This window comes from Cyprinus carpio, chromosome B20 (assembly GCF_018340385.1).
Source record: "Cyprinus carpio isolate SPL01 chromosome B20, ASM1834038v1, whole genome shotgun sequence".
NCBI lineage: Eukaryota > Metazoa > Chordata > Actinopteri > Cypriniformes > Cyprinidae > Cyprinus > Cyprinus carpio.
Genome location: NC_056616.1, coordinates 19,744,255 through 19,760,992, shown reverse-complemented (window position 1 = coordinate 19,760,992; position 16,738 = coordinate 19,744,255). Strand labels below are relative to the sequence as shown.

Below are 16,738 nucleotides of genomic sequence, written 5' to 3'. Positions count from 1 at the left end.
TTATTAGAAAAAAAAACATTTTATTCTCTATAACTACTTTTATACAACACTATATATATATATATATATATATATATATATATATATATATATATATACTACCTTTGAAAAGTTTGGTGTTGGTAAGATTTTTTTTAATGTTAATATTCTGAAATATTACAGTTTAAAATAATAGTTTTCTATTTTAATATATTTTATAATGTAATTGTATAGGTGTTCTGCATATATTATAGTGGGAGTTGTGATACTTTAAGATATTTTGATGAATACAAAGTTGAAAAGAACAGCATTTAATAGAAATATATATATTTTTTTGTACATTAATACTGTTATTAGTGTCAGTTTTCATCAATATAAAATATTAATTTATTTAAAAAAAAAATCTTACTGACCCCAAACATTTGAATAGTGGTGTGTATATATACAAATATATCTACAGTAAACTATAATTACCTTCTGAGCAATGATGAAACCAACTTCATCAATGTACAATTTGTCTCCTAACACAAAAAAATGAAACGGTGAACAAGTTTTAAATCCTGACCCGACATGGTCCTTGAAACTTAAACTACAGCCTCTTGTTCCTCGAACATTTGAACTTGAACTTTTTCTCCATTGTCTTTAGTGGGCTGAACTACGTCCTCTATTTCAATAACTTCTACTACCAGGTCCCGGATCTCCTTCACACAGTCCAGGGGCCTGGGCTCATCCTCTAGGTTTGGTAGAGACTGGGATTCTGAGGCTTTTTCTGAAAGATCCATGATTTGTTTGCCTGTGAACTCTTTGTAGATATCTCCATCCTCTGCATCTTGAATAGATAAACAAACTGCGATCGGATATGTGCTTTCTTCATGTATTGGTGCCTTAATCCGGACTGGATCGTTTGACGAATCTTCTGTCATTTCCTCGCTGTTGTCCTCGGTTTCAGCAGGCTCATCATTAGAGCCAGAGGTTTGGGTTTGGTTGATTACTACTGTGGGTTTATTAGCAAAGTCTGAAGAAGTTGCATCACCTCCTGTTGGTAAATTGCTGCTACCAGCACTTTCTACAGCTTCTGTTACCGTAATAATGGGAGTGGAATTGACCAAAGCTTCCATGGCATTTGTGGTGAGTTCTGGTTTAGTCTCAGCTGATGTATCCAAGGTTGATGTTTCAACAGTGACAAATACATCATCACTGCTCTCCTCTAAGAGTGTTTTGTTTTCTCCTTCATCGATTTTTCCCATGATAGGCAGAGCTTGGTTCAGTGCACTGCTTTCTGACGAGTGAAGAGTCACAGATTGGTTTGCTGTCAGGGCATTGTCCAGGAGCGGGGAGGGCGGCATGGGTGTGCGCAGTCTTGGGGAGGTATTTAAGTATCCTGGGCTGCTGGGTGCGGATCCTGGGGGTGTGAAGGATAAGCTGGACACACTGAAATTGTTTCTGCTCTCTGAGAACAAGTTGAATTTCTTCTTGCTGGCTGCCTCCTTGACCACTGCCAATCAGAAGCACAAATCAGATTTGAGAATTGTGTTTTAGGGAAATCTTAGCTAAAAAGCTAATTCTAATAATAATATATAGTAATAATTTCTAGGGCCCTATGAAATCCATTTAATTTTTTCTCAAATTCCATTTTTTCTGTTTAAATTTTTCTTTCCGTTTTTTTTCCTAGACCGTTTTAATGGTTACATTTTATTTAATCAAAATTCCGTTTTATTTTTTTTTTTTTTTTCAAGTTCCGTGTTTCCATTTTAAGTTTGTCTAGATTCTGTTTTTTCTTTCTTTTCTTTTTTCTTTATTTTTCTAGACTCTGTTTTAATGGTTAAATTCAGTTTAATCAGAAAGCATGTCTAATTAATTGAAATAATGAAATTTACAATATTAAACAGCAATTTATTAAAAGTTGAACAAAATTACATTTTTAAGGCCCTATGAAATGGTTTCTTTTTTTATTCTTTCTTGGGTTCAGTTTAGAATTATTATTATTATTATTATTATTTTTTACCAAATTCTGTTTTCCATTAATTTTCTGGATTCCATTTTAATGGTTTCATTAGATAATCAATAATCAAAAGCATCTCTGATTATTTATTTATTTATTTATTTTATTAAAATGTATTATTCCTGTGATGGCAAAGCTGAATTTTCAGCAGCCATTACTCAAGAAACATTTCTTCTTATTATCTTATATGTTGGAAATGGTTGTGCTTCAAAAGTTCAAAAGGACAGCATTTATTTGAAATATAAATCTTTTTGAAACAATGCAATAGTCTTTACTGTCATTTTTAATCCATTTAATGCTTCCTTGCTGAATATAAGTATTAATTTATTTAAAAAAACATACTGACCCCAAATATTTGAATGTTTGTTCTGTCTTTAAAAATATAATTTGGTTTGATATTTTGTTATAATAAAAAAAAAACAATAATATTTTATTTCAAAAACAAAATCATTCCACTGCAACTGAATGTGTTTACATCATGCTTGTTTTAAAAATGCATTAATTTATTTTTAATTCAGTGATTTATACGTACTGTAATAATGACCCTAATATCAATAACATCTTTGCAAAGGCAGTGTGTCAAGGTCTTGCTGGGATCATGTGACCTACCCATGCTGACGTCTTTTTCCAGTATCTCCTGGATAATATCCTCATACACGTTTTCCACATGAATGAAGTTTGTATAATCAGCAAATATGTATTGCTCAAATTTGGGTAGTTCCTAAAAGTACATTTTGAGAAAAGACACATTTATTAGAAGATATAAACCATCAATGGTAAATATAAGAAATCTTTCACTTCTTGTATTTACTTAGCTGTTTATCTATCATTATGCAACTAATCTCAAATGTACCTCTTTGAAGGATGGGGCCAGGTGCTTCTTGATGCTGGGTAGAGTGATGTTGATCAAAGCCTCCTGCAAGATCCTCTTCCTCACTGTGCTGCTGTCATAATCAAATTGCTGAAGGACGAAGAGAAATTAAATGAAGCAGTCTAGCACAGACATCTGTGTTTGTCAATGAAAAGTTATATGTTTACCTTCAGAACTCTGTTTGAAGCATTTTGCATAACCACTGAAAGACTGACCGATGGATCCTCCAGAGCCCTTCGCACAAGCAGCTCAAAGGTGTACTCTGTATTCTCCATCAGCTAAAAAAATCACACAACAGACACGCTTTGGATCAGAATCAGTCACAGAAAGTTCAAAAAGAGTTGGCTTCTGGGATACACAGTTTTGGGTACCTGTTTTAAGTCTGTCTTTGTGCTGTCCAACAGACTTTTAATGCAATAGTTGAAGGTTTGCTGTAGCTCTTGGACGTGATCAGCCAATACATTCACTTTCTCATAACAGCTCTGTAAATTAGCCTTGCTCATTTAAACAGAGCTTCAGTCAGAGAGAAAGAGTATACAGTTAAATATAGTTCAAGTCATAAGGACTTTTTATAGTTATTAATTATACATTTGTTAGTTGTTCTCACCTGTCGGAGCTCCTCCCTCTGGTCAGCGTCCTGGAAGTCCTGACACAGCTGCTCCATCATGCCCTCGCTCAAGTCCCGGGCCTCTGTGAAGCCCAGGCTTATGGGTCCCATCACTTCCTCCAAGATGGCTGGCAGGAACGGCTGCACCTGCTCTGTGCAGTATTTCGTTGCTGGCTCAGTTACTATGGCTAACCAGGTGGGAAGAGAAAAAATCTAGTACTTAGACTCAGATATATACACATTTTTACAACAGTAACTGAGACCAAAAATATATCTAATGCACATGCAAAAGAAATATACATTCATAAATTCTCTTATGCTTACCAAGGCTGCATTTATTTGATTACAGTAAAATGAATACAGTTAAATGGCAATATTTAATCATTTTAAATTGCTGTTTTCTATTTTAATATATTCTAACTCCAGTCTTCAGTGTCACATGATTCTTCAGAAATCCTACTAAAATGCTGATTTGGTGTTTAAGAAACATTTCTTATTCTTATAAATACTGTAAACAATTGTGCTGCTTAATATTTTTGTGGGATCATGTACCTCTGAGTTTGCCCTCCAGGAAAGCTCTTGAGCTGGTGATCTGGTCCATATCAGAGCGCATGAGCATGTCCTGTCCTTTCACCATCTCTTGGCACTCCCACTTCAGTGTTTTCATCCTTTCAAATAGATGCTCTTGCAGCAGGAAATAAGTGGCTTCAACCGTCTATAAGACAAATGGCTGGGGTCAAGGGTCATTCATTAATAACATTAATCATTCATAAGTGTTCTATTAATCATTCTTTGTTTTTCAGTGATGAATATGTCACAGCTATGGAATGTAACGGGTTTCTGGTATGTTTCTGGTTTGTTCCACCCTTTAGGAAACACCATAGGGACATTTCTGGCCTCCCTGGCCTAAAGCTATTTGGGTGTGGGACATCCTAGATGTACGTCAACATCACACCTCAGTTTCAAGTATCAAGGGCAGGTTCTGGAAAAATCCAATGCCATAATAGGAATTTATCTGTACAATCTCTACAGCAGTAGCAGAAGATCTAAGTAGGAAAGAAACGCACCGCAAACCACAATCTCCTCTTGTCTGCCCTCTTGCTTTTCAAACATGGCTCCAATTCTTTCTCTAGAAAGGGCATGGAGTCCTCCATGAACAGATTAGCAAGACCCTAAACACACACACATACACACAAGATTCAGAAATATTACACACAGGTAGCTGAACAAACACTGAGAGCAAACTCTTAATTGCTAAACCCCAAAAGGCACAGTTTATGTAACCTTAAACCACAGACTAGACTGAAATTAATAATAGACTGATATGATCTGTTTACCTATAACCACAAATCAATCACTGACCTGCCTTCAGCCATTACTCAAACACAATCCAAATAAAAGAATTTAAATGAACAGAAAATGTGTCAACAGGCAACAATACTACAGTATATTATAACATGTATACATGTGTAAAATGTATATATTAATATATGTTATATAATATAGTAACAATAGATTTTATTTGTAGTGTGCCTTTCTTAAACTCAAAGCATTACAACATGTAAAAACAAAATAACAAATAAACCAAAACATCAAAAATAGAATCAGATTAATAAATCATAAAAGCTTTACTAAAAAGATGTGTCTTAAGAAGTTTCTTTAAACAATCCAAGGAAGCAGTTGTATATATAGTAATTTATGAAAAAAATTCTAATGTATTTGCACATTTTTTTATACTTTTTAAATTACTACTTTAATTTATATAAGCAATTAAAACAAACAAAAAATAAGAATGAACTCCCACTGTATGTGTTTATGGTTGTCAAACATGAATAATATGCTGTGCATTTCAACTAAAAGGCAAAGGCAACTATTCCTTCAGTAAGAATGATCGATTTTCTTAACTGTACTGATGTGTACAGTATATACCAGAGAAAATATTCCACAGTGATTATACTGTGCGACGCACTGACATATGTGATGTATTGATGGTTCATTGTCATGTTGGCAGTAATGGGTGAAACTGCCAGCGTGCAGCATTACTCAGATTCCACACCGTAATCAGTCCTTATGTAACAGCGTGTGACTTGTAGCTTTGGAGAGTGAGTAAAGATATCGCATGTGGGAGTGTATAATACAACATGAAACAATTTAGGTGTGTTTTTATACTCAAATCTACCATTTAGTGAGAAAAACATTAAATTCTTCAGGAAAAATACTCAAGTATACCATTATGAAAAGAAAGAGAGAATGAGCCTGTTTGGTTCTGCCCGTTTCAAAATGATAAACATTGTCATAACTCACATTAAATTACAAAACATGTCAATTAACAGGATTTTGTTTTAGCACAGTGTTCTACATTTAAACAGCTAGAACATTCCATGTCATACTAGATCAACAAATGATGATAGCTATGTTGTTTATTGTTAAAGGATACCTACCCGCACATCACTGCCTATGAGCATATCCCATGATTCATACTGGCCTTTCTCTTGCCTGTAGAGCTGAATGGCTTTGAGGAAAGCCTTAACCTCACATGTCTTCTTCTTGAGAAAATCTGTTGAATAGAGCAAATATTTCTTCACACTACAGCTTTGACTGGGTTGCACCTTCCTACTGTGGTTTCATAACAGTGAAAGTCATACCTTTGTTCTGGTGGCGGACACAGTCAGATAAGATGGAGATGAATTCAACTTGAAAGTTTTCATCTCGGAAACAGAAATAGAAATCCCTGCGGTATGGAAGTCTAAGATAAACTGGGAACTGCTCTGACCTGTCTGCCACAGTGGGTGCAAAATCTTCCTGGACATCTGCAACACAACACACCATGTAAGGCATGGAAGAATCATTCACAATAAGACCATTAAGATGCATAAAGAAAATAAATAGGATCGTTTTTGATTTCTTTTGAAAACAAGGTAACATTCCATTAGTAATGAATGTGTTTATTATTCAGTAATATTATTTATTCAATTGCACTGACTCCATCAGATGAGGAAAAAAACTTTAAATAATGAAACTGACTTTGTAAAACTGATACTGAACTCAATAAGGAAAAGATGGTCTATTTTTATTTTTAGTCCTACAGAGCAGGCCAATACACTCAACTGGAGTTGTATTCATTCTGGGGCTGAACAAGTGTGTAAAATTAGCTCACTTAAAATATGTGCATGTACTCTAATTGTACTCACTGTTAGTGCAAGGGCAGCACTGGTTAATCATTTCCATGTATTTTTCTTCTGTAGTCAGAATGGTGCCTCCTGTAGGCATCAGTCTGTATAGTGGAGGTGAGCCTTTCAAAAACCTCTGCAGGAAATCAGGTAAGAGATGACACCTCACACAGCAAAAGCTCATTTGTTAGATGATGGTTGATGGCTCATACCTTGTAGCTCTCATAGCATTCCAGGACGTAATTGGCACGGATTACTATATATCTGTCCTTCCACTTCCTGCTGTCATCAAAGCACTGCACATTCTCTTCATACAACACCTTTCCAGGCTCTGGAGAGGCCTGGGTAAATAAACATCATGAGTCGATCTCAGAAGAAGATGATACATATGTCTTTGTGTGAAGTTAATCCATGCATGAGATCTAATTCCTACCCGTTGTTTAAGAAGCTGTGTGTGCTCCTCTTTGCGTTGTTCAAGTTCATCTCGGATCTGGGACAGGTAAGCCAAAGAATATTGTTTCCTATAAATCGGTGCAAACTCCTTAAATTTTTCGTCCACTTGCCCTGCAAGACAACACAAAACAAAGACAACTTTGTTTTATACATTTCACATGGAGCTGCAAATTTTTTTATCAATTGCATGATATTATTACATGCTACATTACAGCTGGAACAAACAAAGGGGTTTCATGTAGCCTATATTTAAATGAATTGACATCACAATCAGACAATTATAAATAAAAATAATCATAATTCCACCTCAACTAAAGTGAAAGTGAAGTGACGTGACATTCAGCCAAGTATGGTGACCCATACTCAGAATTCGTGCTCTGCATTTAACACATCCGAAGTGCACACACACAGAGCAGTGAACACACACACACACTGTGAACACACACCCGGAGCAGTGGGCAGCCATTTTATGCTGCGGCGCCCGGGGAGCAGTTGGGGGTTCGATGCCTTGCTCAAGGGCACCTAAGTCATGGTATTGAAGGTGGAGAGAGAACTGTACATGCACTCCCCCCACCCACAATTCCTGCCGGCCCGAGACTCGAACTCACAACCCTTCGATTGGGAGTCCGACTCTCTAACCATTAGGCCACGACTTCCCACACCACCCTAATGTTAACAAATGGAACCTTATTGTTATTATTGAAGTGTTACCTTGTGTCATGAGATAATCAATAACTTTAATTAATAATAATAATAAAAAAAACTATTTCATTCAATTGGAGAAGAATGCACCATCAATGAGCCTGACTTATAAAAACAGCTTGCAGTACAGAGGGCACAAATCAAAAATGTGAGGAAAGGAAACTGATTGCCTAAAATAACATCTGATAAAAAAAATAGGTACAGTCCCGAGGTGAGTGGAAAGGAAATTCACAGCAGATTGTCTAAATGAGCTGCACGTCTGAGGTTCAAAATAACTCTCAAAGGAACATTGTGTTTTTCCCAGTACCACATACAAAATTAGCTAAACAATACAACAGTGAACAGAAGATATTAATGTGTGTTTACAGCCAATCAGACTACTTCCTGCCTGAACATTTCAAAACTCTTGTCAGTGTTATATAGATGTATAATCTTTTTTTTTTTTTTTGTGATTATTAATTTTTATTGCTAAATAGAACATGGTCAACATGTGTGACACAACTTTTATATATATATATATATATATATATATATATATATATATATATATATATATATATATATATATATATATATATATATATATATATATAATATTATATATATATACAAAACCAGGGTTTGCATGTGTACAAAATAAAATAACAATAATGAATAAATAAATAATAATAGATAGATAAAATGAGTGGGAGGGAGGTTCAGTAGATAGCACCAGCACTGATCTAAGATTCCAACTGCTCCTTCTTCCTGGATTTACAGAGCGTACAGCTGCTCTAATGAAATATTATATGGGAGATTTTCCTGATAAATTCTGCCCATGCCTTAAGTGTTTTTTTGGTTTGGCTTTATTAATTCTCGCTGTTGTGCATTCTAACAATGCAATATTTTTGAGTTCTATAAGCCACATTTTAAATGCTGGGGATATGGGTTCATGCCAGATTTTAAAAATCTTTTTGGCCGCAGTTAGAGCAGTGTGAAGGATCCTTCACTGGTTAACATTCAGATTGAGCTCAGCATCATCATTTAACAGACAAAGACTGGGATGTTTAAAGATAACCATGTCACACAGCTCTGTCAAAACTATATAAAAAAAAAAAACCTTAGCCCAAAATACCATGTTGACGCTCATAAAACATGTGCATATAGGTCCCCACAGTATTTGAATTACAGAGTGAGCAAAAAGGGTTAGGCAAGTGCTTCATTTTGTGCAGGACATATGGAGTAGTGTAAGTCTTGTGGATGAGTTTGTAGTGTATTAGTTGGTGAGCAAGAGTTTTGAACATCGTTGGAATACTTTCCCAAATCCAGTCCCAGTTTGGTTTGTAATGGACAAGTTCCTTTTCCCATATAGTAGTGATAGGGAGTGTGCCGCAGCACTGCTTGAGTAATCTTTTATAATATATCTGTATAATCTTAATTCTAAAATGGAAAGTTTCAGTTCTGGGTGCTGACTGGTCAATACAGCATATACGTAGTATATACTGTATAGTGGTTACATAAAATAAACATTAATGTTAAAATGATTTAAAAACACAAACAAACAAATAAATAAATGCACGTTTCATGCATGAAAACCAACATATTTATCACTCGTCTGACTTCTGACTCATTTTCCCCCTCAAAAACTTTTTTTGTTACTTGTTAACTATTAATTCTTGTAAAGAATATGTGTGTCTTTTATATTTTATTAAGTAGTAAGGCAATATATTCAAGGCTGCACGTCGTCACGACAAACATTTGACTATATTTGTAAAACGGCACAATCTCTTCTTACTGTTTATATACTGTTTTCAGAAATAAAGAAATATATCTTGACAGTCTTGAGTGAGAAAATGTAAAAGCATTTGCCTTGATGTAAAAAAATTCAGCTGTGTTAATAATACAGTATGTGTAATTAATCGTTTCCCCGAAACCTGATTGAACCTTTGATTTAACTCCCAAACCAGAATGTTCACACTGAGAGGGTGTTCCTACTTTCTTAATTATATATTTTCAGATTCTTTGCAGTACGTAACATGCAAATAAATTTAGATGACAGCTGAGAGCTATAGCATTCACTTCCAACATATTTCACAATGGAGTGAAAGAACTGTAACGAGCTGCTCCATCACCATTTTCTCTCTCTTTGCAGTGTACAGTACATCTCCTCATGCAGTCTTCCTTGATCTATTGTTTTATTCACAAGAGAGAGATTCATTGTTTTGGAAGGAGCTGTGGTTTGAGATGTCTCAAATTCTTGAGCTCTGATGTGTAAGATGCTTGGCCTACCAAAGACGTAATGACACGGCATGACCTGCAAAGCCAGTTCTGTATAAACATACCTCAACACAGACATCATTACACTTCAATAAGAGTACAAGGTTGTCAGGGGAATGTTTCTAAACACATGTACATGTGTTTGTTAGAGTGACAATGAGCAGCGGTTGACCACACACTCTCTTTTCACGTTCTTAAGTGTGAAAGCACAGCATTTGAGTTTACTCTCAGCTCATTCACAGGAAAGGGTCACATTTGTGTCCCATCTGTGTTCCCATAACATAATTAGCAGGATACTAGATATAAAGTCATGTAATTGATTGATTTACCTCTGTCTTGGGAGATGGAAAAACATCACCATTAAATCTAATCTTACAAAAAAAAAAAAATATTTTATTAAATTTAATAATTTCAGGATTTGACACTCCAAACAGTTCTGCAGCAATGATAGGACTTCTTTATAAACTGATATTTGAGGGAGCGATAAGTAATACTATTGTCCACATTTAGAAAAAGTCTCTCTTGGATTCTTTATCAGATATTTATTATGGATTTACTTATATTACCTCATCAAAAAAAAAAAAAAAAAAAAAAAATAAATAATATATATATATATATATATATATATATATATATATATATATATATATATATATATATATATATATATATATTCTCTGTGCATGACAGTACAATATCCACATTGTCTGACAATATTTGCTAGTTAAGGCTATTGGGCATTTTTGCAACAAATTTTAAATGTTATATAGGTTTAATATAGATTCTATTCTATTCTATTCTATTCTATTCTATTCTATTCTATATTAAAAATCCTCAACTGGTAGAGTGTAGCACGTGGAACAAGGTTCAGTTACCTGAGAATGCACGGACTGTCAAAATATATACACTAGCTTGAATTCTCTGTAAGTTGCTTTCAATGAAAGTGCATGTGAAATGCATAGATATAAAAATACAAATTATTATTAAACTTACTGTGATGGGACTAAAAAATGGTAATACTTTTACGTAAGGATACACCCATCAAAATGAGTAGTACTTGGCAAGTTTGTAACCACTTATTCAGGCATGAGGATAATTGTTTCAAAATCAGCCAATGAAAAACCTATTTGTTGACCATTTATGTAATATTTGCGGGACATGCCCTTTTAGCAGTTAGGGTTTTTGGGTGTTTAAAGTTTGAAAACATGGGCCTGGTTCCTGAAAATGAGCCTTTTTTCATGAAAATGAGCCTTTGAGTTTTGAGAACGATGGGAACAATATCTGAAATGTAGTTTAAAAACATTTCAACGACCCTCAGTAACGTAATGCTCTTTCAGCATGTTTTCTAAGGTGTTCCATTTGAGCAAATAGCAGGCATGTTTTTAATCCTTTACACACTTTACAGCAAATAGCAGAGCTGCTTTTATAATCCTTTACACTTTCTGACACACACACACACACACACACACACACACACACACACACACACACACACACACACACACACACACACACACACACACACACCAAAACCTCCACCCATATCGTTTCAATAGCTAGAAGAAGAAAACAAACAGGTTTCTGCCTCTCAGTTTTCAGCTGTGCAGGTTGAGAACTGCAGTTTTCAGATCGACACTGATGATAGTCATTGTCCAATGAGGCATTTACAAGTACATATTCAACATGAATCTTTTTCTACTAGAGAGGCCATGCAGTGTAGGACAGTAGAAAACATTGCATCCATTTCAATAACATCCACCCTCTTTCTCTGCCCATATCATTGCAGTATAGGGAACCGTTTTGAACAATCTGTTATTATTATTTACTATGTAGAGGCATCAGGAAATAAATAATTAATGTACAAACAACTTTTAATGCTATTTCCACGTTAAAACTCTTTTAAAGTAAATTCCAAAACCACTTAATGACTTAAAATGACTGACAGCACATACCTTTTATGTAGTTGGATTTGTTTTCATCCAGTAAACTGGATGATGTTCCCATACTGCTCTGCTTAGTTCAGGTGAGTGCTCCTCTGCTGTGGTGAAGATGATTCTGTGGCACTGTATTCACTACTGAGGGAGAATCTGAAAGCAGGTGTTATATTTCAGGACGGTGGGAGGGGCATGAATGAAACAGTCTCACTGGGACATTCAAGGGCTGTCTTTTAAAACCTGAAAAGCTGCCTAACTAGACAGCCTGTGATGTCCAAAATGCTGTCTAGGGTTTTGATACAGATCCTTTGATTTCATGAAAGCAATATGCTATATGAAATGTGCTTTATACATCAGAATTCTCTGTAAGTATGCAAGAGCATCGAAACTGTGATCAAAGCTGTCAGGTTACTATGTTACTATGTTTTGTTACAGCCTTGTGAAATACAATGTACCTGTGACATACTAGACAGACTTGATCCCATTAAGGTCTATTACCACAGCTTCTATTCAAATTAACATTCCAGCAAGTTCATTTTAGTACATTTCAGGGAGGTCTATACACTGTACTATGCAAATGAAACTGGTGTGGCACTAATTTATGTGTAAAGACTTTTCACCGTACAGTAAATTCCAGCTGATGAATCACATAAAACCGGTCTGTTTTCACCCCAGATATGAAAGGAATTAAAAAAAATAAAGCCCATTTTTCCATGATTTGTTTTTGTATTTTTTTATATCAATAAAGCATGTCTCCCTAAATTCTATTTTTTAAATCAAATTTTTATAACGTACACAGTGAATAAAAACTCAAGAGAGTGCATTATGATAATGAGGAAAATGTGCTTAATTTCTATGAAAATAAGATAATGTACGTTCCAAAGAGTGATTTTATTAATAGTCTTAAATGTATGCTCAATTTTCTGTTGTTTTTTTAAGTAAAATGTGGCCTGGAAATTGTATTTATTTATTGTTTGTTTGTTTGTGATTCACCAACACAATGTTCTCAATGTCTGTGTTCTCATAAGAAAGATACAGTATATGATGTGAAATGTTTTATTAATGTTATAGCAGTCAGGTAAAATATTAAAGCAAAAATGAAGTGGAATAGAAAATCAGATAAAGGAAGATCAATATAATCCTTTGACAGGCTCTTTATAAATATTAGAGATTAAAAATTTAAAAACCAAAAAATATCTGTCAAATACTGCATCACTGTCAGCACAGAATGATTAATCAAATACTGTAAGCCTCAGTGCAATCCACAAAAAAACATCAACAAAACTGGAACAACCCTTTTAATTCAGATGACAAGTTTTCGTAGAAACTACCTTCATAAAATAAACAGGAAAATTCAATGAAAACAGGCAAGAAGCTCTCAAATGCATGTCCACATGGGCAAAATCAAAATGCTGGTTTGGTTTCATGAATATGTGAAATCAGAGAGTTTGACGCCGGTCTGAGCCGACAGCGCTGCTCGGAGGGGCGGACGAGTATGTAGGCACACTGTATTTCGTGAGCACTTCTTTAAACTGTGCCAGGGTAGCATCAGTCCGCACACCTGTTGGGTCAAAGTGTGTGCGGCTCACTCTGAACCCGGCCTCCGTTAGATACTGCAGGAACTTATTCAGTCTGAAAGAAGAACAGAGATTAGTGTCAGCATTCTGCTTGCATTATGACACCTGTATTATTGTACATGAGTTTGTGTTGACTAACTTGGGCATGTTCATGCCGCGGATGCTGTGCCGATGGATGCTGTAGTAGAACGCTGGATGCTCCAAAGATGTATCAGCTTTGATTTTCTTCAACACATTCCCAGATTCCTCCCCTGTGGTCTTTCTTTTCCCTGAATACAAAAAGTAAAAGAAGATGCACCATACTTTTTCTACATTCTATGCATTTCAACTTTTAATTCACCATAAACCCCACTTAAAGGCATAGTCCACCCAAGCATGTTTGAGCTTAAATTTACCATGTTTGATGAGCTCTATCAGGGCCAGCCCAAGCCTTTATTGTGCCTTAAGCAGAATTTTATTGGGGGCCCCTCTGTGCCAACCTAATACAACTGATTATTGTCAATGCTTGATTATTCATGCACTATAAATCTAACACACCCATTATCAATTTTATTTCCTGTAGCCATGTTGCTTGCATCATAACAATGTCTTCCTGGCATGTTTTTACCCTTCTATGAGTTTAAACTGTAACAGTAGCAAACCCTCAAGAGTAGTCAGGTGTTGATTTGCACTTTAACATTTGAGTACTAAGTGGAACACTTAAAAGTGGTGTACTGAAAAGTAGCTAAATAAACCAGCAGACAATGCATTTACAGAACAGAATGTTATTTTAACAACATGCATTATTAAACACAGCAGCTAGCCATCTGTACACGTAAAACAACAACTCTTAATATATAACTAGCTAACTGAGGCTTAATCATACTGGAATATAGCAAAGACCCCAAAGGTAGGCTAATGTAAATAATGTTAACCAGTTATTGTCAGTACCAAATTTATGAAACAGATACATATTTTTATATATATATAGCCAGGAAAGTTTTACACAGACATATACAGAAGTAAAATGTTATATGGCAATAATCATTTCAATTAAAACAACAAATACACATAGTGTAGGTAAAGTTTATTCTGTTTTTCTCCCAGGTCTCTGGCCACATACTTTCATGTATTTCGAGGAAAATTTGTGAATTTATGTGATGTAAATTGACAGATCCACATCAAGCTGTCATTTCATGTACTCTTGGGGGCCCCCAAGCAGCTTAGTTTGCTTATGACTTGGGGCGGCTCTAAGCACTATATATGTGCACTGATCAGTGTTAAAAGCTTAAATTAAAATATTTTGATGCTTTGAAATTTTGGTATAATGGACTTAAAATGTTTCAAAGATAAGCATTAAGCTTATGGGTTTGGAATGACAAGAGGGTGAGTAAAGTATGACAGATGTTTAATTTTTGGGTGACTATCCCTTTAATCTGGGATAAATAGGAACCATTAAATCCCGAAGAGTTGGGAGGAGAACAGCAGATAAAACATACTGATAAAGCAACAAATACCTGATTGGTCAGAAGTATCTGCCTCTTCAAACTTCTGTAAAGTTTTTATGACCACACCACACTCCACTAAAAACAAAGATGCATCAAAATTAATTCAAAAAATTCAAGTCAAGGCCCCATTGCTCCAAAAGCTGATTCAGTGTCTCCAGTTGTACTGAATCACAAATGAGCATTACTAAATAAGTGACGGCCAGAACTTGCACACCCAAACACACCTTGGTTGGAGAGGGCAGAGTATCCTGGGACAGGGAAAGTCTTAAGAGTGGTGCAGTCAGCTTCACAGATGAGAGTCTTCACCAGAGGCTGGATGTCTTCCATATTGTGCTGCACTGCCGCCACCAACATCCGCCGCAGAAATCCAGTGTTAAACAATGGACCAGCCCTGATGTTTGAAGCAACAAAGACAAAGAGGAAAAAATAAGAACATTTAAGAGCGATTAATGAAGGAATTATGCATCATCAAGTGTTTTTACATACAAATGACATCAGCTCACCAAAGTGGTCCAAGCTCTACTGCAGTTTTTCCTGGCATACTCCCATGGCACTGGCAAGGTAGCTGTCTGTACAGGTTTTCTGTTAATACCATAAGTAGAAATGTGATTATTTATACTTGTGACTACTTCTATCTGCGTTATGCCTTTGGGAACTTTGCATTTGATCAGTTCAAGCATTCCTTGGGAATCAAACCCATGACCTTGCAATTACTGGCTCAACTGTTTGGGCTACAGAAAGGCTATCAGGATGCTGCTATTTGTTTGTCCAAATGCCTTGTCACCTTCCACCATGCTTCCTGGTTTGAGGAACACCCTTTCTTCACACCACTGGCAGTGCAACAGCTGCCGCAGTTTCTTAGCAGACGCATCTGCCTGGGTGGGCCCTCTGAGAACTCGCACCACCACCAGGACAAAGTGCTCAAGAGCCACGGCCAATAGCACCTCGATCCCTTTGTTGCAGCGTGCGGCCGCCCTGCAAGTACACGCATTAACAAGACACTTTGCAAACTGTCAAATAAAATACATGTGTGTTTGGTAATTCATTTGAGGAAGTGCCCACCTGGCCACAGATGCCAATACCATACGTGCAGCGAGTTCCCTGTAATACTCGGTTCGGACGATCTGGCAGCCGTAATGTCGAAGCGTCACATTCAGGCATTTGGAGTAAAGCGAACCAGTGTCTGTTGACGTCACTGAGACTATGCCCAAGTTTCGAACATTGCGAAAAGCTGCGTCCAGATAGTTCACAGCCGTTCCAAATGGGTCGAGGTGTCTGATTTGAACACAAGAATGTGGTGAGATTTGATATTTGCAATAAATCACCTTAGGTACAATGTTTTTAGTCTGTGTTTTTCAGTCTCAGTCTTACTCACATGTAGTCAAAGGGTCTCAGGTGCATGATGACATTGGCGTCCATCTTCACCACCTCTACCGAAGCAATGGGAGAGTCTGCGTCTCCCGCTCCATCTAGCTGCCGGCCCGAACGATTCCCCTCTACTCGGATGTGGTTCAAGTGACAATTCTCCTTAATCATCTTAACGCAAGTTTCATTTATGTCGTTTATAGTAACCTTTACAGAGTTACGCAGATGCTTTGCCCACTGCAAACCCATGATGCCTACAAAAAGGATCAATATGTTATGCAAATATGCTTTGTCATACTTTAATTTCTATTAAACAATTAAAAGCAAAACCTGAG

At 36.0% G+C, this 16,738-nt stretch overlaps 2 protein-coding genes across 5 annotated transcripts in view; both read right to left on the bottom strand.

The window, feature by feature from the left end:
• Nucleotides 1–129: 129 nt before the first annotated feature.
• Nucleotides 130–12,129, bottom strand: LOC109051887 (protein Niban 1-like). The gene is made up of 14 exons (XM_042746846.1): nucleotides 11,993–12,129; nucleotides 7,063–7,193; nucleotides 6,842–6,970; nucleotides 6,651–6,765; nucleotides 6,105–6,269; nucleotides 5,901–6,016; nucleotides 4,527–4,631; nucleotides 4,012–4,174; nucleotides 3,450–3,647; nucleotides 3,224–3,357; nucleotides 3,020–3,130; nucleotides 2,835–2,942; nucleotides 2,591–2,702; nucleotides 130–1,474 (listed from the first exon to the last, which is right to left on the bottom strand). Exons 1-14 carry the CDS (start codon nucleotides 12,042–12,044, stop codon nucleotides 564–566), a joined length of 2,550 nt encoding a protein of 849 aa, XP_042602780.1. The 5' UTR covers nucleotides 12,045–12,129; the 3' UTR covers nucleotides 130–563.
• An 887-nt stretch (nucleotides 12,130–13,016) lies between these two features.
• LOC109051886 (TRMT1-like protein) overlaps nucleotides 13,017–16,738 on the bottom strand; it is a 6,778-nt gene continuing 3,056 nt past the window's right edge. For all 4 annotated transcript variants that reach the window (XM_042747271.1, XM_042747272.1, XM_019069378.2 and 1 more), the window contains exons 9-16: nucleotides 16,414–16,657; nucleotides 16,101–16,313; nucleotides 15,823–16,013; nucleotides 15,542–15,620; nucleotides 15,263–15,429; nucleotides 15,048–15,113; nucleotides 13,691–13,820; nucleotides 13,017–13,606 (exon numbers count right to left, since the gene is read on the bottom strand). In XM_042747271.1, the coding sequence (XP_042603205.1) occupies nucleotides 13,414–13,606; nucleotides 13,691–13,820; nucleotides 15,048–15,113; nucleotides 15,263–15,429; nucleotides 15,542–15,620; nucleotides 15,823–16,013; nucleotides 16,101–16,313; nucleotides 16,414–16,657 (1,283 nt within the window). In that variant the 3' untranslated portion in view covers nucleotides 13,017–13,413. The remainder of the gene's footprint in view (nucleotides 13,607–13,690; nucleotides 13,821–15,047; nucleotides 15,114–15,262; nucleotides 15,430–15,541; nucleotides 15,621–15,822; nucleotides 16,014–16,100; nucleotides 16,314–16,413; nucleotides 16,658–16,738) is intronic.

Coding starts and splice junctions, on each gene's coding strand:
- LOC109051887 (XM_042746846.1), bottom strand. CDS start 12,044: ATGGGAACATCATCCAGTTTACTGGATGAAAACAAATCCAACTACATA. Junction 6,270..6,650: donor GTGCTGCCCTTGCACTAACA/GTGAGTACAATT, acceptor GTTGTGTTGCAG/ATGTCCAGGAAGATTTTGCA. Junction 2,703..2,834: donor TGGCCCCATCCTTCAAAGAG/GTACATTTGAGA, acceptor ATGTACTTTTAG/GAACTACCCAAATTTGAGCA.